The sequence below is a fragment of the Diadema antillarum genome, unplaced genomic scaffold, assembly GCF_040938485.1.
Source record: "Diadema antillarum isolate AM-2024a unplaced genomic scaffold, OU_Dant_1.0 seq00002110_RagTag, whole genome shotgun sequence".
Classification (NCBI taxonomy): Eukaryota; Metazoa; Echinodermata; class Echinoidea; order Diadematoida; family Diadematidae; genus Diadema; species Diadema antillarum.
In genome coordinates, this window is record NW_027272752.1 from 91,060 (window position 1) to 112,273 (window position 21,214).

At 38.3% G+C, this 21,214-nt stretch overlaps 1 protein-coding gene across 1 annotated transcript; it reads right to left on the bottom strand.

The window, feature by feature from the left end:
• Nucleotides 1-2,000: 2,000 nt before the first annotated feature.
• On the bottom strand, nucleotides 2,001-20,265 carry LOC139713962 (ATP-citrate synthase-like; the record flags this gene model as incomplete). The annotated part of the gene is made up of 5 exons (XM_071625687.1): nucleotides 2,001-2,355; nucleotides 6,542-6,618; nucleotides 8,685-8,767; nucleotides 18,853-18,966; nucleotides 20,122-20,265. Coding segments are annotated over 5 exons (507 nt in total), but the record flags the coding sequence as incomplete, so codon positions are not given.
• Between the last annotated feature and the right edge of the window lie 949 nt (nucleotides 20,266-21,214).

Below are 21,214 nucleotides of genomic sequence, written 5' to 3' on the forward strand. Positions count from 1 at the left end.
TATTGGAAGGGAATACACAGCCTACGTTAATGTGAATTAGGAATCATTATCAAACCTTGGACTGACACAAATGGACAAATTGAAAAACAAAGAAATCAACAAAAACTGAGAAATTGGCAAGTGTTAAAATTACCTGTACCATAATATGCCACCACTAATCTTAATATAACAAGGGAAAAATATAAATTTACCACTTGTTGCACTGAATCAAAATATGATTTCATTGACATTCATTCATTTCTTCTTGCCATGGTTAGAGAAGTATGCTTAGTTGTTTTTTTTTAATAGTACATCATTTAAGAAAGAAAAAATACTTATGACATACTTAGTTTACATTGGTCCTTTCCTGTTGAGAATCTTGCAAAGTGTCAAAGGACGGAACAGCCTATCTCTCTACCATTCTTGGATGCACGAATCAGAATTTACTTCAACATAACGGCTCTCCTACATTTCTGCATTTCTGTAATTCTGATTCTTTTTTTTTCTGATCTCATCAGAAATTGCACTAGCTTCATGTCTTCAAGTTTTCAGCTCAGAGGCCAGACAAATCAAAATGATGACAGGAATCAGTTGTGTTTGTAACATTGTCCTGCAGTCACTGTACATCTCCAATGTCCTGCTATTGGACAATGAAAGCCAACAGATGAATATTCCTGCATGCCATTTGTACCACACTTCTGATTGCAATAATATATAAGTTTCAGATAAACTACACTTGTACTCTTCTGGCATTAGAGGCTTGTACTCATCAAAACAAAGGTTTACCTTAGACATATTGGGATTATGCAACTTAAAAAACTAAGGCTTATTGTCTACCAAAGAACAATCTTTATATTGAATATAAAATATTGTTATGCTTAAAACCATATAGAAGAACATCTAAAACATCTTTTCCAGTAAAATGTATGCATTACACAACTAACTGAATGCAATGTAACATCATACATAAACAAAACTAATTGAATGCAGTGGTTAATACACCAGCTTTTCTCACATAAGTCCGACTCTTCCGTAACATTACATCAAAACATAACTGATCACAAATCAAAAACTGTCAAGACTACATGAGCTTCCTCTTTCCCCCAGCCCCTATGCACAAATGACACATTGCCTCATATTTCCTCAAATTTCAAGGAAAGCATGAATTATTTCAATACATTCTAACATGGTTCCCATCATATCACTTGCCTTCTACACAATGTTTTCATACACCAAGTGACACACAGACTGGCTACTCAAACACTGAATGGGGGGGGGGGGGGGGGGGGGAGGAGCCTGAATAGAAACAAAATAACCTTACAACAATTTTCAGTTTGTGTATATGTGGAAGTCAATGACATCAGGAAATATATCAGGTAAAATCAGTAGAACTAATAACAACTGAAGTTCACCAAGTTGTACATACCACGTTATTCCTATAGGTTACATCTAGTAAAAATTAGTGCTTTAGTGGGTGTTGGTGCAATGCATTTAAAAAATGAAACAAACACTCATCAAAGCAGCCATTAATAGCTCTCCATAAGGAGATATATATATATATATGATTTATTCTTCTATTTGGAGACAATACTGCAAATTACAAAGACACAGACTTAACAATTTTGTCTACTCTGTCACAGACAACATTGCAAACTCTTGGATCGGACCATTTTTTGGGCAGAAAAATATCTAATGTCTTGTATACACTTGTTATGCACTACTGAAAGCCACTATTTTTGTGCTACACAGTGAAAGGCATTGGTTCTGTTTTGATTTAAAAGGAAACCAAGTAAACATCACTACCCTATTGAAGACACCCTGTTGGAGGTGAGGTAGGGATAAAATAGACAATACAATGGTTCATTTCTGGGATGACAAGATACACTGTATGCTCACGTAGTCATGGAAAGGTGAAAGCAAGCTGGAGCAACGTGACACATTACCATCTTAAACACACAAGCAAAGACCTTCACAGCATGAATAAATACTAAACTCTTGAATTTCACAAGGTTTCATCTACTTTCACTTATGGTCACTTGCCAACATAAATTAGGTATACCAAGATAGCTGAATTCATACGGGTATAAAGATCATTTTCAAAACACTGTCAAGTACAAATAAAACAGGGGTAATGAAGCTTAAAAAAAAAATCATTGATAATGATTCCGAGAGACATAAGATGTTGACAAGCACTTGCACTTTCACTCAAATTGGATGCAGGATACATAAACCCACAATTTTGGCCTCTATACTCAAGCGGGAGTTGCAAAAAACTTTGGCTGTTTCTTTAATTAGCCTCTGGCAGGACGTAAGAGATGTCGTCCCAAGGATGACGATACAGGCCTTGTCTCAGACGCTTCTGATCCAGATAGTGACCTGATTGATAAAACAAGGCATTGATGAACAGAATGTCAAGTACTGACATAAACAGACAGACAGACAGATAGATGGTCACACACAAACACCCACCCACACACACACACACACATATTCAAAGTCTCACATTATGTTACAAAGAAAATAGCGATCACATTCTCAACCATTACAAAATACATTTTACCCATTAGACTGAACAGCTATTAGGGCACAGGAAGGCAAGTGCCCATTCAGACTTCTTGCATAACAGTGAGTCTTACTTGCCCCAAGTGAGTCTCAGTTGCCCAGCAGTATTAGTTGCCCTACAGTGAGTCTTAGTTACCTCATAGTGGGTCTCAGTTGCCCCACCATGAGTCTTTATTGCCCCACAGTCTTACTTGGCTGAGTGAATCTCAGTGAGTCTTTGTTGCCCAGCAGTGGTCTCAGCCCACTAAAGTGAGTTCTAGTAACTTTGCCAAACAGTGAGTCTTAGTTCCCTCAAAGTGAGCCTTAGATACCCCACAGTGAGTCTCAGCCACCCAACAGTGAGTCTTAGTTGCCCTACAGTCGTCTCATTCACAGTGAGTCCGAGTTGCCAAACAGTGAGCCATAGTTCCCTCAAAGTGAGCCTTAGATGCCCCAGTGAGTCTCAGTCGTCCAACAGTGAGACTTAGTTGCCCAACAGTGGTCTCAGTCGCGCTACAGTGAGTCCTACAATGTAGTTGCCAAACAGTGAGTCTTACTACCCTCAAAGTGAGCCTTAGAAGCCCAAAAGTTAGTCTAAGTAGCCAAACAGTGAGTCTTACTACCCTCAAAGTGAGCCTTAGAAGCCCAAAAGTGAGTCTCAAGGCCACCGCACACTACACGATCAGACTGGTCTTAAAGTCTTAAGCCAAGCTGGGTCTTAAGACCAGTCGTACGACCGGACACCGCACACTATACGACCCGACTGTAAAGCGCGCGCAGTGCGCATTGCGTGCGCTTGCATTTTACTGCATTGTGAATGGCTGAAAGCTCACGACTGGTCGTAGAGATTCAACATGTCAAATCTCTACGACTGGCGCTAAGACCCAGTCGTACGACTAGAAAATGGCAAGACTGTGACGTCACACTTCTAGTCTTAAGGTCTTAAGACCGGTGAATCGGGGCAAAATCGTGTAGTGTGCGGCGGGCTTAAGTAGCCAAACAATGAGTCTTAATTCCCTCAAAGTGAGCCTCAGATGCCAAACTGAGTGTCAGTCATCCAACAGTGAGGCTCATTTAGTCTTGGCTGCTCCACAGAGAGTATCAGTTGTCAAACAGTGAGTCTTAATTGGCCCAATGAGTCTTGGTTGCCCCATTGTGAGTCTCAGTTGTCCTCCAAAGAGTCTAAATTGGTCAAATAAGGGTGCGTTCGAGCGCTCTAAAGCGAACCAAAGCGAACTGAACTAAAGCGTACCGTACCGTACTGTGCCAGTTTGGGAGCGTTCGAATGCTCTGTTGAGAAAGCGTACCTCTCGAGTTATTTTTAGAAAAGTTCACGCTTGTTTGTAGCAAGAAGGTCATTCACCTTGCGCTTGACCTACTTACAGCTGTCCCGAACAAAGAGAATGATGTTTTTGCATTGTGACGTATGCGCATGATACGCGCATGGTTTACAACGAACTTTTGGTACGCTTTGGTATGCTTTTGGAGCACATCGGGAAGTGATCCACTTTTGGCTCGGTACAGTACGGTACGGTACACTTTAGGAGCGTTCGAACACACCTGTAGCGCGGTACGGTACGGTACAGTTCACTTTTAGGAGAGCGCTCGAACGCACCCTAAGTCTTGGCTGCACCATGGTGAGTCTCAGTTGCCCCATAGTGGTCTCAGTCACACTATTAAAAGTGAGTCCTAGTTGCCAAGCAGTGAGTCTTAAATTCCCTCAAAGTGAGCCTTAGATGCCCCACATAGAGTGTCAGTGGTCCGACAGTGAGTCTTAATTGGCCGGAGTCTTGGTTGCCCCACAGTGAGTCTCAGTTGTCCTCCACAGAGTCTCAATTGGCCCAATGAGTCTCAGTTGCCAAACAGGAAGTCTTAGTTGCCCAAAGCAAGGAGCCAAATGGGTTAGTAGCACCCTTCAATCACACATGCATCTTGGACAATGAATGCAAAGGTGTTATCGCTAGCAAACTGTGCCATTAGTTTGTTTCTAACTTTAGAAATCTAGAAATCTAGAATTCTAGAAATCCATTCTTTGGTCAACAATTTAGCGACTATGACTTGAAAATCATCATCACAAAACCTTTACAATGGTGGAATAGTTCGATTCAAAAGGCTATAATTTCTAAAAGCATGCAATTTGGTGAAGATTTGAGGGCAAGCCAATCCTGGGAGATTTAAGAGGCAATGACATTAATGCATCTCATTTGCAGAAATTATTCAATCCTACCATTTTCTGAGCATGTTTGAGTTGAAAATTACACAACTTTCTCATTATTACCATGGTAACAACTGTCAAGGCAGCATTGCCATTAGGTTTCAGGTTCACATTCCATCCAATATAGCTTTGCTACAAGACGAAGGTGTCACGCAGTCCAGGATTTCACAAAACAAATGTCATATGTTTCCCACTGTCCGACAGGCACTGCCAAAACAAAATCTGTTCTAAACTAGCACACAGACTAGCGTGCTAAATGTGATGCTAAGACCATTCATAAATTATTTGATATGCAAAAGTAAAACGAAAGTGAAAGCTGCTCCATCATGAATGTGATATATCACATTGGTGCTGATTAACATTTAGTGGGAATCTACAGAGAATATTTGTCATGTAGAGACTGATAAACTATGATGAGAACTACAAAAGTAATTCAAATGTCATCAAGCCCACAAAGACAAGAATTATCTCTCATCAACTGATACCCTGCTATGTCTGACAAGTGGCCAGAATCTAAATTGTATTTCTCTGCTATGTACTGTTTTCTACTTATCCATCTGGATATCATTATCAAAAAAAAAAAAAGAAAACCAACTTATCAAATCATTATCAAAATGTGTTGCAAAGAGCTCAGCAAGATATGGCGGTGTGCATGGCCATGTCCAGGGCTACTGGCAGCCGTCTAGTGGGGCAGCGAACCAGGTAAGAGTCATGTTTGTCTCACTCACAAGAGGTTCTTAGTTCAAGTCCCCATGGAACCAGTGGACCCAGTGTTGTGTGTAGCTTGTCAATTTTTTTCTCTCTCTTTAAACCAATTCAAGATCACCCAAGTCAAAATACAGATGATATTGCACGCTTTGGTAATGACTGATTGTAAGGGTCAAACTGGTTTGGTCTCTCCCTTTCAATATTCATGTGGAGTTTCCCTCTGAGGCCCCCAGAGGCGGTCGAAACAGTCCAGCAATCTGTCAGGAGTTCATACCCTCTTCTTGACTCATAATAAGCACATTACAAAACCCCAGTCAAGTAGTCAAGCTGGGCTCTCCCTTTATTCATGACGAGTTCCCCCGTTCTCGGGAGGTGGTCTTCACTACTCATAATGAGATTTCAAAGCCCAGTCTAGTGGTCTGGGAGAATGTAACCGATACCAACCCACCTCACAGTACAGCCCCAATAATATGAGTAAGAACAAATCAGTGAGTGGTATCTTATTAATATTATGGTCGGGAACGCATCACTTCCGGTAGCTTGAGTGAAAACCGTACATGAGTGGAGCTTGAGTATAGTGACTGCAGTGCACACTAGCAGCGCAAAGTTCTACATGGTGATACAGACGACACAATATGGATTTCACAAACTTAAAGGACTGTTGGCATTCAGATTCCTCAATTTTCTATTCTTTTCTGTAATTTGTCAATAGAATTTCCTGTAGCTTTCAGAAATGTTAAGATGGACCACATCTGACAGTTTCACAGAATTTCAAAGCCGACTAATGAAGAAATTTAGAAAATTTCATCTCAAAAGTACACCGATCATGTGTTTGTTTTCACTCCAGCCGCCACTCTATGTGACCCCATGTCACATATATGACCAGAGCCCCATTTCATAAAAAGTTAAAATGATAGCAACTCTTGCTGGAATGGCAATTGTCATATGATAGTAACAACAAGAATCCAGCTTCCTGATTGGCTGTTTCTATGGGAAGTTGCCATCCCAGCAAGAGTTGCTATCCTAACATCTTTTATGAAATGGGGTCCAGATGTGTCTGACCATGAGAATACAAGAAGAATAAGACATTTCACTCACCGATGAAGCCCATACTGCGCCCCAAGACGAACAGGCCGTTCAGCACACCGATGTCCACGTACTCATTGGCTTCCTCTCTGTTATGGATAGTTAGAGGTTATAAAGTGTTAGTCAATGAACCTTGTCTGATCCAAGTATCACTTTCCCCTCCCTCCCCCCTAAAAAAAAGAAAAAAAAAGCTTTTCTTGTTATTCCTAATATTTGCATTCATTGCATAAAAACATTTTTACTTGAGGGCGGGGAAGGAAATTAAGGTTTATATAAGTTTATATGTTTTGGTATGATTATGATACAGTCATGTAAGGCGCTTAGAAACTTTGTATTAAGCACGGTAAAAATATCAATTATCATTATTATCATTAAAGTTTCTAATGTTTCTACAATATGGAAAATACGGAAAATATATTTATCTGTGTCCTCATCTTTTTATTTTTATTTTTATTATGTTTTGTTTTGTTTTTTTGTTGTTTATTGTTAGGGGATGGGTGATTTCTACAAAGTTAAACATTTGAATGTTTGGCTCGAAATTTGAGACAGTTTTCATTCTCTATCTTTATCAACAGTATATCCATATTCTTGCTGGAGAGGTGCACTGCTGAACAAGAAAAACAATTTTGATCATGAATTACTTTACATGTATCCCTGTCCCATCAGGGAGGTGTCTCTCTCATGAAAACTTTGCCCACACATTCAGGATATGATGATTTCCTGTAGTTCTTACAATTTGAATAATTGTCGGGTGAGAATGAAAAGGGCGTTAAGGTGCCTCAAACACTAAGGCTTTAGTGGCAACTTGAAAGCCCTTCTCATTCTTACCTGACGTATTCTCTTTTACATCTGCACGAGTGTACTTACAAGCATATTTTAAATATTCCTCTTGCTCATCACATATATACATTTTTTTTTTTCACTCTATCTCACAGTAGAGTTTCAATACTCATTTTATCTCCGTCTCTTTGTTTTCTTTCCACTTCAACTCAAGTACTCGCATACTCATTTCTGTTTTTTGTTGGTTTGTTTTTTTTTTGCTACACTTTACATCCGCATTCATTTATGTGCATTGTAATACCAAATCCTTCTCTTTCTCCTTTTTTCCTCCACACACTTCTTTCTGCTTCTACCTCCTCCCACTCTTTTATCTATTTTTTGTTCACCTTCTACTTCCATTCTATCGTGAAAATGAAATGAATGCAGCACACCTATGTTTCTGTTTTCCAGCACTCATTCCTTTCATCTACTACACCTACACACCTACACCTACACACACACACACCCAATGCTTAGCACTGAATTGTTCTTGAAATTTCATGCCTTATCTTGATTCCATTTCTACCACACCCACCCACATACACACACACCCAATTTTCAAAAACTAACTCATTCTTGAAATCTCTTGCCTAATCCTGCTTTCATTCTACTACACCTACACACACACACAAACACTCAACACTAAACTGTTCTTGAAATCTCTTGCTTCATCTTCCATTTGTTTGTACTACACCTACGAACACACGAACACTCAACACTGAATTGTCCTTAAAGTCACTTGCCTCATCTTGCTTTTGTTTCTGCTATGCCTACACACACTCTACACAAACACTCAACACTGAATTGTCCTTAAAGTCACTTGCCCCATCTTGCTTTTGTTTCTGCTATGCCTACACACACACTACACAAACACTCAACACTTAATTGTCCTTAAAGTCACTTGCCTCATCTTGCTTTTGTTTCTGCTATGCCTACACACACACTACACAAACACTCAACACTGCATTGTTCTTGAAACCTCTTGCTTCCATTTCCTCTTCCTCTTCTCCAACATTCTTTTTCCACTTCAAAATCAATCTTGTGTTGTATCTCAAGTGGCATAAATATGTGCATTCAACTTTCTTCCCTTTACTTTCACTAAAAAATCTTGTGTTTTCTTTTTGTCTGTGCATTCTGTCTCTCTTCTCTCTCTCTCCTCCCAAGTCCCTTATTGCCTACAAGTCTGCATTTTTGCATTCTGACATACATGTATACCACAGCTGACATGAGTAAAACACTGAAGTGTTCGCAATGTTTGAACAAGAGAGAGAGAGTGTGCAAATGATTGGGGGGGGGGGGGGGGCTGAACACCACAAAAGATTTTGAGTGAGCTTACGGAGTGAAAGCGCCACAGTTCCTGAAGAGGTCCACCATGGCGACCCCGATCACGCCGTCCACGTTCAGGATCAGGTTGGGTTTCTGGAGATGGTGAGAATGTCAGAAACAAATACAAACAATAATATTAAAGTCCGTATGTTGCAAAAAGTCACTCAGGGCCCTGTTTCATAAAGCTGTTTGTAAAGTTGCGCATGACTTTAGGAATGACTGGAATATGAAGTGCCAATATGTGTGCCCATTTTTTTTTCCCCCTACATTTTAAAAAAGTAGAACTGTATTAATATGTCAAGATTTCATCTATACTGGGACAAAAATACACTTTCAACTAAAAATGTGTGTTAAAATGTAAACACAATCACTGTCATCTGCAAATTTCAACTTTAGCTATTGAGATTAACAATGATAAGGAAATCCACTTGGCTTGCCATGTTTAAGTCGTTCGTAAAGACATGACTATGTGACTTTACCAACAGCTTTATGAAACAGGGCCCAGCGCATATATACACACTGCACCCATGGATGGAAAGGTGGCGTTGGTGGAAAGGGAATTTCAGACAAACTTTGCATGGGAGCCTGGAGCTCCAGCTCCAAATTGATTGAGACATACCGGTACTACTGTAAAACATGATATATTCGCGGCACGAAATTTTCGCAAATTGGAGCCGACAGCCTTTTTCGTGGCATGAAATTTTCGCGAATTGCTACTGGCATTCAATGCATGTAGTGTAGACAAAAGCTTTCGCGTGCATTTTAATTTCGCGAATTTGGCACTCGCGAAATTCGCGAAATTAAAATGCACGCAAAAATTCCTCGTTTTACAGTATTCAACCCTTCAGCTCCTAGAGGTTCTTTGTCATGACAACCTCTGCTCACTGATGGAAGAAGGAGATTTCACACTTTGCATGGGTCCAGCCCAGTTGATCAGGTATCTATTATTAAAGGACAAGTTCACCTTCATAGACATGTGGGTTGAGTGAATGCAGCAATATTAGTAGAATACATCAGTGAGAGTTTGAGGAAAATCGGACCCTCCGTTCAAAAGTTATGAATTTTTGAAGTTTCTACTCAGTCACGGCTGGATGAAAAGACTACTTTAGCTTGTGATGTCACATGTGTACAACGATATAAAGAAATAATAAAGAAAATTCAACATATTTCCATTTTTCTCGCATAACAAAAGAGCACTCGACTTCTTTCTTTCAGAAGGCGGGGGGAATAATATTACCCTTAACATACATCAGTAACAAGTCGGAGAAATGTGCACTTTATTCAAAAAGTAAAGTTTTGTGAAATTCTCTTCATATTTTCCTTATATTATTGTACGCATGTGACATCATACACTGTAGTAGTCTTCTCATCCAGCAGTGACTGCGCAAATACTTTAAAAAGTCATAACGGATTGTCCAATTTTCCTCAAACTTTCACTGATGCGTTCTATTAATACTATTGCATTCTCTCAATCCGTATGTATATGAAGGTGGACTTGTCCTTTAAGAAACTTGCAGGGAAGGATGACACAGGGATTACAATGTACGTGAACTGGGCAATACACACACTAACATTTTAACACAAATTAACATTTTCACACACCAACACCCCTACACACAAGCCAAATTCACACACATGAATTTACGGTTTTTGCAACGGTTTGCAAAAAACTGATTTTCAACTAGAAATGTCATATGGCGACTGGTATGCTTCCGCTATATCGCATTATTCTCCCAAAGGTCTGCAGTACATATTGCCAATGTGAGACAATTTCACATGATTGGTAAATAATTATTGAGCCCATCTGGTAACTATAGACAAATTTTCATGCCAATACTTTGAGCCACTATCAAAATACGGAAAACAGGTGAAATTTCAAATAGTATGACAAAAACTTACAATAAAAAAAAAAACCTTTTACTCTCACAGGTGTTCCTGACAAGCCAAGAGAAATCTGCAGCTATTGGCAATTTAGTGATTTGCAAGGGGGGTGGGGGGGGGGGGGTGGGCAGTTCAGACAGTAACAAGTTAAGGTTTACTGTTGGTAGCCCTCCTTTGCAAGTTCTTGCAATCTTTAAGATATTAAGACATTTATAAGACTTTGCAGGAGGCTGTTACTTGGTATCATGATGAGAACAATACAGTTCAACTACAGGACACTATTAAAATGCTTCTTCCCAAGATCTCTTGCAGCATACATTTCAATGTGGCAGCAAATTGATTGCAAATATCACAACTTTACAAGTCTCCTGTTCACACAGTATGCACCGTTTCACACCAGTAGGTTAACCTTTTCCACCCACTCTATTGGGAGAGGACAAGAGTGCACGGCATACTGTAAAAGTGGATATATTTGTGCGACTCAATTTTTTGTGCTTGGCCCGATAAGAAGCGTTTCGCGTGTTTTTAATTACGCAGAATCAAGACATCAACTACTGGAACATATGGCAAGCAAAAGTATTCACATGCTTTTATTTTTGTGCTAGTTTCAGGTTGCACATAATGCGCGAAAAAATTTCAACACTGCGAAAATTTTAACTGTTACAGTACATACTTTGACACACAGACTCTTGATGCTTGATCAAATTGACTACAGTAGACAATCATTGTCAGATCGAGGGATTACTCATCTCATGGCATTGTGTCGAAGAACCTCTTTATTACAGTTTGCTTTGTGACAACATACTACAAAGTACAGCAGGAACAAGGATTTAGAGAATAAATTGCAACTGATTGATTAAAAAAAAATTTTTTTTTTAAGCATCTTCCGCTTCCAACAGACAAAACATTAGCCTTGCCCTCGCACATCAGCAGGGTCACACATGAGGAGACATCTTTAATAACCCTTTTTGTGCCACAGACTTTTGACAGTGTGTACAATGCTACGGGGTGTCCTGTGCCAATCTGCCCTCAAAGCACAGAAGGGATCCAGCTCACTTAACCTTCAGCTTGATGAAAAAAATCTACTGAACACATTCATGACGCAATTGTGAACTTTAGACCTCATGTAACACTCATTTGTTCAATACTTACATTAAAAAAAAAAAACAGGGACAAGGTTATTGGAAGCACTATAGAATGGTGATCATTCAAACAAACACAAAAACATATCTAAGCTCCAAGCTCTGTGTTTTATCATATACTCCCACCCTAATTTTACGAGTGCCGCAACTTTGCCCTGAGCAGACTACAGAGAAATGTTGTAATATGAACAAGATTCTCCATGTCTAGTAGGCCCTAATTAAAGGCAAAGCAGCCTTCATCAAGTCTATCAAAGCTCCAAGCAGCCTTTAATAGCCTTCATCAGCGACACTCCTAAGGTCGAATTCAAGTATGTAATTCTCATGCAGACACACATCTTGCACTTAATAATAAACAAATAATAAAATACACATTGTCACTCATGTTTAGTATCTTTATAGTAGACCAACTCGTTTTACTCTAGTCCTGAACTCTGCAAGGGGGGTGGAAGGGTTATAAAATGCTCAAATTCCGCTCGGAGTTCCTTAAAACTGTTTTTACCTGGCAGTGAGCATTCCAGAGTTGGGTCTGGTATCAAAGGCTTATAAATAACTGGAGCAACTCCACTGCATACAAAAAAAATAAATAAATAATAAATAAATAGTTCTGTTTATATTTTCTTAACATTTTTGTTCTGCTGTGACATCATGAGCTGTAGTACATTTCTTATCCAGCGATGGTGGCTCCAAAACTTTATCAATTCATAACTTTTTAACAGACGGTTAGATTTTCTTCACATTTTGCTGATGTGTTCAACTAATATTGCTGCATTTACTCAATCCACATGTGTACATACTTTGGGGAAACTTCCCCTTTAAATGAGAATTCCTAACCCTATGCTATGCAGCCTGACCTGGATACATAGTTAACAGTCAATGCCTGGATGTGCTCACATGTTGGTTTGGTCTACAAACTCTACAGTAAGACAAGGAAAAGAGAAAACCGTGCCATACTGTCTGCCGATTGATGACAACATTTATACTCGGGTACTTCCTAGTTTCATATTCATCAATGACTTCTGAGCAGGGCAGGATATCTACTGTGTAGCAGACTCAATATCCAAGGAAAGAAAAAAGATCCTGTTTAAGAGCAGCACTAGCACAAGAGAAGCTTGATGTGTAAGAGTTGAACCCTCCATTTACTTTTGGTCCATAGATGAAGCTGTCCCTCAAATATCCCTTTTCTCTTTTCGGAATGCTCCGGGGGGGATTTCTGACATAGCACGGATGTGAAAATGACTTCCAACATTAGTTTTGTTGATGATGATGACTAATAGAATGTCATTAATTAGTGGAGTCATGTTTTTAAAATCTGTTATCATTCTTTATGATAATAAGTCAATTTCAAAGCAAAATAACCTACACGAAACTCTACAATCTGATTGACCACTAGTTTTTCACAAGGTTTCTTACTATGCAATTTGTGCAAAAAAGAAAAAGAAAAAAGAGAAAGTTCTGCTGAAATGTCGATTGTTGGTCTAGGTGATGCAAAATCTACAATGATCTGAATAGAAACACAAGGTTTATGTAATATTTTTCTTAAATATAATCACGTCTTATTTTTGTTCTTATCTATATTTACTCCAGTAAGATAAAGGGAAAAAATCGACAAGCTGTTCTCCCCTCCACCCCCTCCCCCATATCACTGCTTAAATCTCGAACAGACATGGTGAACATGCAGAATGGACCTCCAGCTTAGAATGAGGAAGAGAGGACAGTTTATTGGGACTCCATACAGGGTTCAATGTTGACTTGAATAGATTGCTTTAAGTCACACACTAACTTAGAAGAGGTTATGATCTCATCACCTTAAAACTCTCCCATTGGTTTTAAGTACACAAAAATCACTACAAAAAGAAAAAAAAAAAAGGTTTCTGGTGTATGAGTTAGCCAACTGCTGCAACATCATTCCCCCTTAAAGTCAATATTATAATCTTCTAAAAAAATCTGGGTCAAAGCAAGGCAACTTTATTCTTTATCTATTTTTAAAATATCAAAATTTAGCAAAGAATTCTGAACAGGCAAATGAAAAAGTTGTGAGGTGATAATAATTATCATCACTTAGTCACCATCTTTAAAACTAATCTTGATGAAAGCTCTGCCATTGTTTGTTTGATTTTAATACCCTATTCACTATTACAGACCAAATTGAATATGTCATGAAATTCCATCCAAAAGGGGCATTCTAGATGATTTAAAAAAATTTCACATCATGTAGTACATGAAGAGATACATGTCATGCATAGATTTGTAGAATTTGTTTTGGTCCTTGAGCACATCAACTAGTACTCTGAAAAACCCAATGAAACAAGGATAGCAACATAGCAGGCTCACACATTCCAGTACTGCAGCAACATTATTCCATTACAATACCACTTGCTTAACCTGTTGAAGACTAGTCGCGAGTAGACTCAGGCAGGTGTCTTTGGGAAATGCGTGTTAAAGCAATATCAACTCGTCCTCATTGGGGAACACTTTCTTCTTTTGCTCTGCTTCCTTAAAGGACAAGTTCACCTTCATAAACATAAGGATTGAGAGAATGTAGCAATATTAGTAGAACACATCATTGAAAGTTTAAGGAAAATCAGACAACCCGTTCAAAAGTTATGAATTTTTGAAGTTTTTGTGCAGAACCCGCTGGATGAGAAGACTACTGCAGTGTATGAATAACTTAGATGTCACATGCGTACAACAATATAAGGAAAACATAAAGAGACTTTCACAAAATTCCATCTTTTGAAAAAAGTACACATTCCCCTGACTTGTTACCGACAAATGTTATGGGTAATATTATTCCCCCTGCCTTCAGAAAGAGGCAAGTCAAGTGCTCTTTTATTATGCGAAAAAAGTGAAAATATGTTGATTTTTCTTTTACATTTTCTTTATACTGTTGTACGCATATGAATCACAAGCTGTAGTAGTCTCCTCATCCAGCGGTTCCAACACAAAAATGTAAAAAATTCATAACTTCTGCATCGATTGTCCAATTTTCCTCAAACTTTCACTGATGTGTTCTACTAATATTGTTGCATTTTCTCAATCCTTATGTTTATGAAGGTGAACTTGTCCTTTAAGCACCTAATCATGCATTTTAATGTGATGCTGCTATGCCATCATCCTCATTCATTGTGATTTGTCTTGAATTTTGAGAACATTCCTATTCCTCATCCTAGTCACTACAAATTCTGAAACTCTGAACCCAGTATAACCAGTTTATAGATGTTCAAATGCACAAGTCTAAAAAACATCTAGAGGTCTCTTTTAAAGGTAAAACTCAGAACATGGATGTGAAGGTATTGAAGAGTGAGCAAAATATACATTTCTTGATACATGTGAATTTTTACAAATTATTGAAAATGATGTGAAATTTGGCTTGCCTTTCTGGCTGACTACCACAATCTCCAACAGACTCCTCACACTCCCAAAAGAGTGAAACCCCCAAAATATGGGCATACAAATGATAAGACTGCCAAGCAATTAATCCACCAATCCATCAAACAACTTCAAATTCTGGGCAACCCACAGGGGCAGAAAAGATAATTTTGCAACGTCAGCCTGAATTTTCATTGCCCTGCACTGCTGCTGATTTCAAGATAAGACAACTTCACAGTCAGCTTGGCTCGTTGCCATCAGAGTAACAACATACTTACTTTTTTTTAAAGAAAAATGGATAAAACGCGATTCCCACCTTTTTTTTTTTAGTCTTTGAATATGAGCTAGAAAATAAACAAGGTCATGTAAACTTTGAAGATCTCTTTAATATTAAAGTGGCATGGGACATCCTGTTTCGGAACGCCTGTTAACACTTTACAGTGCGGAAAGAGGAACACGATGGTAATCACTTACACCGTCATACTGTGAAGAAACTTCTCCTGCAGGTTTTTTTCAACATTTCAAAACAAATCACTGGAGTATTCACCACTAACCGCATCCCACACCCAGGAGAGACACAAAATGAGGCCTGATGTCAAGATAGCCAGAACGCTGCTTCTTGCATGTCTCTATCATATCTAATGAACATCATCTTGAATGAAATCAAAAAGATTAATAAAACAGAGGGATGAAGATGTGAATAAAAAAATTAATGATTTGTCTTCCTCTGTACAAATGTATTTGTAAGATTGCAACTGCTGATCTATACTTTTATAACAATCATGTTGGAAAAAGGAACCCAGTGGGATTTGAACCTATCATCTACTGCTTTCTGGGCAGTGACACTACCACTGGCCTATCCCTTGTTGCCGGCAGTGACACGATGAACTTGGTACAATTACCCAGGTTCTGAAATTCGAGTCCACGGCAGACAAGGCTTTACTGAATGAAATCAAGAGATTATTAAGGCAGAGGGGTGAAGATGTGCCATAAAAGATTTTGGGCATGAATTTGTCTCCCTCTGTAACAAATGTATTTGTACAATCACAACTGCAGATCTAGAGCTACATCATCTTCTTGAGCACTGTGCAGCATGACTTCATAAATGCAAACAAAGACTATGAAACTAATTTTTAGGCCACGCAAAGGCAAGTTTCGATCAGCATGCCAGGCTCTGAAAATCTATTTCCAGTAGTTGTGACAACAAAATGACATTATATGTACCCTCAGATATTGGGTATTAATCACATTTTGCCCCCAGGACTGCAAAGTTTCTTCCTTTTCTAACCTAAACATGAGTAACAAAATTCAAACATGCAATGAAAATGATCTCAAAACAACATTTCTGTCATGATTGTGCAATATAAAGATATGACTCAGCAATGGGTGAACAAAAACACATTTGTAAAATTGACTTTACAGTGTAAACACATATCAACTATTAGGCATAGATAGAAGGGTAATTACCTGCTACAGAAGAGAGATGTAATTGACAGCATATGAACTCTTAGTTCACAATCTGTCGATTCATGAAATGATTAAACTATACTTAGATTTCCATGTCAAACAAGACAAGGTGGTTTGATAACACATAATAAGCTGCACTGTTAGACTGCTACAGGTCTTTTAAATAATGAGGACCAGTTTTATAAAGTGATTTATGATTCACAAGCCAGTATTTACATTGACTGAAATTGTACTTTACAAAGTTGCTCTATTTTTGTGCGCATGACACACACAAGCACTGAGGAGTTAACTCTAACCTAAGAATACAGAACAGCCTAAGTATTAAATGCAACAGCAGAACTGTCGAAATTTCTGTGTAAATGGTACATTGTAAAAATATAATCTTGCATAATACCAAACAAAATCACCAAAGGGGACTGCAAAGGAATACATGTGTTTCTTGGTATTTCAACTCTCTATAAAAGTACATGCTACTGAAATGTCTACAGCATGTCTATGATTTCTGTGAAGCAAAAGCCAAATGGTATTTACAGAATATATCTCGTGCAGGTGTGTATGAATTCTGTGCACAACTTTCATCTGTTTGCGCGCTATCATTGCACATGGACGTTCAATGCGTGTTGTTTTTATATCATCGGGTCCATTATAATGTATTATAGCACAGCATCGGCTGCACACACGCGCAGTAGTTGCGACTGGGTGCATGCAGGCACCAGCTACTGTACATCTGACTACCAGGTACACCTTATATCCATTGCATTGAGTGATGTGCAGTTACAATGCATCACAAATAGTGGTGTCCTTGGAGTTGGCAGGAGTTTGGAGACCAAAAAAAAAAGTTGTTTATAATGTTTGTTTCATATTGAGCCATACTATACTGTACTAGGCTTCAATGTGTTAAAAGTTTTACACGGACTACTTCTCTTCATATTCTTAATGGCAGCAACAAACTGGGACAGACTACCGTTACTCTCGGGTTTGGATCATCACAGCTGTACGGTCACAATAACCCTTTCCTGGCAACAACCAAAACAAAATTTTATGTCTCAACCACATGCTCAATCTTCTCATATATCATGCCTCGTAAGATTTCACTCACATTTCCGTTGATTTCGGTTTTGACACTTTTGCATACTGTAAATTGTAAGTTTCTCCCAGGGTTTTTTTCTTCTAGCCTTGAAAACTCTTTCATCTATCCTTCCCTTCTTCACAAGATCACCCTTCAAACAAAGGACTCAAAGTACCTCAGACCATCCCCCCCCCCAAAAAAAAAATAATACACACACACACACAAGGCAGCACCAGAGAACAACACTTACTGTGTTGACTACAACTACTTAATAGGTTAACTATGGCACAGGGAAAGAATGTTTTAATGACACTTTCACCAAAAGATACGTGTGGATAAAGTGAATGCAGCAATATTAGTAGAACATTTCAGTGAAGTTTGTGGAAAAGTGGACAATCTATTCAAAAGTTATGGATTTTTAAAGTTTCGGTGTCACCATCGCTGGATGAGAATGAAGACTACAACAGTTTGTGCCATCACTGCAGGGCAACGATGTTAAGAAAATATACTAAGAATTCCACAAAATTTCATTTTCATGAAAAGTATACATTACCTCGACTTGTTACTGCCACATGTTAAAGGTAATAATGTTCCCCCTGCCTTCTCAAAGAGCTAAGTCAAGTGCTCTTTCATTTTGCTAGAAATATGAAAATATATTGAATTTTGCTTATATTTTCTTTAAATCGTTGTCCTGCATCGACTTCAGAAACAGCTGTAGTCTTCTGATCTAGCGATGGCTGCACTGAAACTTCAAAAATGCTTATCTTTGAATGGATTGTCCAATTTTCCTCAAACTTTCACTCATGTGTTCTACTAATATTGCTGCATTCACTCAATTCTTCCTTTCCTTTTCTTTTGTCTTTTTCCCTTGCACTTAGTAACATTGTAATTAAGTGCTTTGCAAATGTTACATATTATTATTATCATTATTATTATTATTATTATTATTATTATTATTATTATCATTATTACTGTTGTTGCTGTTGTCGTCATCATCATCATCATCGTCATTACCATCATTACCATCGTCATTACCATCGTCATTACCATCATTATCATCATCATCGTCATCATCATTGTCATTACCATCGTCATTACCATCATCATTACCATCATCATTACCATCGTCATTACCACCATCATCATCATCATTACCATCACCATCATCATCATCATCATCATTATCATTATTATTATCATCATCACATAGATTTTGGTGAACTTGTCCTTTAAAAGTCAGCACAGCTCACCTTTGCAGTGGTAATCTTTTCCACTTCCAGGGCATAGTTGAGGAGGGGGAGGGCGGGGAAGTTTTTCTTAGCAAACTCTCTCAGGATCACCACCCTCTGGTCTGGATTATTCAGCTACAAAGAGATGGAAAAGAGGACTGAAATAACTACCCAAACTTCTTTGAATGCTGCAGATATTTATTATGATGGTTGGGATTCTCAAATGGTGGGGGGGGGGGGCTTTTCTATCTGTTCGTAATGTAGAAACATGAAGATGTTTATTTCAAATTAATGGAATTCTTGTGTTGAGTTGTTTTTATTGCAACTAACTGAGAAACTGCCCTGTATTGACGCAAATCAGGTTTACACACATCAGGAGGTCGAAGATTCAGATCCTGCCCAAGAATGCATGCCCATGATTTTTTGTTTTTTTGTTGTTTTTTTTCATCAATGCTTCTACCAAAACATTGATTACTTGCCAATGGGTGCTTAATTCTAAGTTGATGTAGGGCACTTTGTCAGTAAGTTGCAGTAAGTTTATTTGTTTGTTGAAGAGGTTTGGAACAATAACCAACATTTCTTTAAATGCTGCAGATATTTATGATGGCTGGGACTTTCCAATCTGTGGGGGGGGGGGGGTAGCTTTCTACTCTTTTTGTCAGAACATAAAGAAAAAAGTTAATTTCTTTTTATTTCAAAGAGCCTATTGCAGAATTAAGAAGGTCTGCATTAGTTGATAAAAGAAAATGAACAATGTTGGTTGACTATAATAACAATTTTGTCATCCCATACCCATTTCAAGTGGTGGTCTGGCAAATAAAGGCAAATTGATATCAAGGAAAGACACACACACCAATTGAGTCCTAAGGAAATGTTGTTGAACATATCATGATCTTGTAATCGTCAAAAGAGCACCCTGCTGCATATCTTGTATCAGAGAAAGATAAGAGGGACGTGCTTTGATAAATCAAATCTGTACAAAACTGGAAAGAAACTGGTGTAAATTTGTCTTTTGAGAGAGAGGCAAACTTTGTGGCCAATTTAAGATTCAGCTACAAATTTAGCAACTAAAGATTTTTGAAAATTTGCTATCTACATAAATAAGTATTATAAATGTACAAATATGGTTTCATATGAGAAATCAGATATTCATTTTTGTAGCTCTACCTTCCGAAACACTACAAATTGATAGTAAAAATAATTATGATGAAAACAATCAGTACAAAAACACGGAAATGTGGTTTGATTTTGGAATAGATTGATTAAAAGAGCCTGTGGTTTTTGACTCACCGACTTGACTCTATGTCCGATGCCCATGATGAGTTTATGCTCACTGCGCATCTTATTGACAAACTCCATGGGGATGAGGCCAGCGTCGTAGGCCTGGCTGAACTGCTTGGCGGCGGCGTCCAAAGCTCCACCGAACCGGTCACCCTGTGGATATTGGAAAGTTAAAGAAGGAAGGTTGGCGATGATACGAGCTCTCATCTCTGTGTTATTTTAATTACATGATCTCATCTGTTTAACATTAACATCAAGCGAGGGGGTCCATTCCATATAATTATATTTCTAGTGAGTACTATGGAAATATTATACAGCTGTACATCAATTTGCTGCAGTTGCTCTCCTCATACTTCCTCATATTTGATATGTACAATATGAAGCAAATGATGAATTGATTCTTAGTTTGTTCATTTTTTTTCTTAGCTCTACATTTTCAGTGAATTACTGACATATGTTGGAAATAGTTTGGTTGTGACATGTGACAAAAAGCCTCTAACAAGGAAACACATCTCTCACATATTTTAATTACATAATTTCATGTCTGCAATTTCTTTGCTTTCATTTGCAAAAATGTACATGTAATTTTATCATATTTGCAGCCTTTGGTGTACTAGAAATTTTCAAGAGTTCTTCAGTTACTGAAAGGAGAAAAAATATTATCTGAGTCAGGATAACCACAGTTGATCAAGAAATTCAAACACAACCTTTCTTCCACGGGCTGTATGCCTTTGGATGTAAGGGCCTGATTCCACGAGGGAAAAATGGTTTGATTCAATAAAGAGCGATAATACATCTTCAAAGTTTGTGAGATGTAATTTTTGTGATTTTTGTCCATTTTTATAGGTAGTTTCTCCTGAGATATCAATGTCTCACAATTTTTCTGACAAACTGTTACAAGCTACTGAAATCCTTGCATCTGATTGGCTGAGAGCAAATTTGTCCGACAACTTTGTCAGACAAAATGCTTCATGAAATGCCCCCCAGATGGCTCAGGTTAGAGTCCCATTTGAGTCTTGCTGAGTGATGATGTGTGTAAACATACCGTCCCCTATGGTACGAGGCAAAAACACTCTGTTCCTCGGATAGCACATAAAATGGA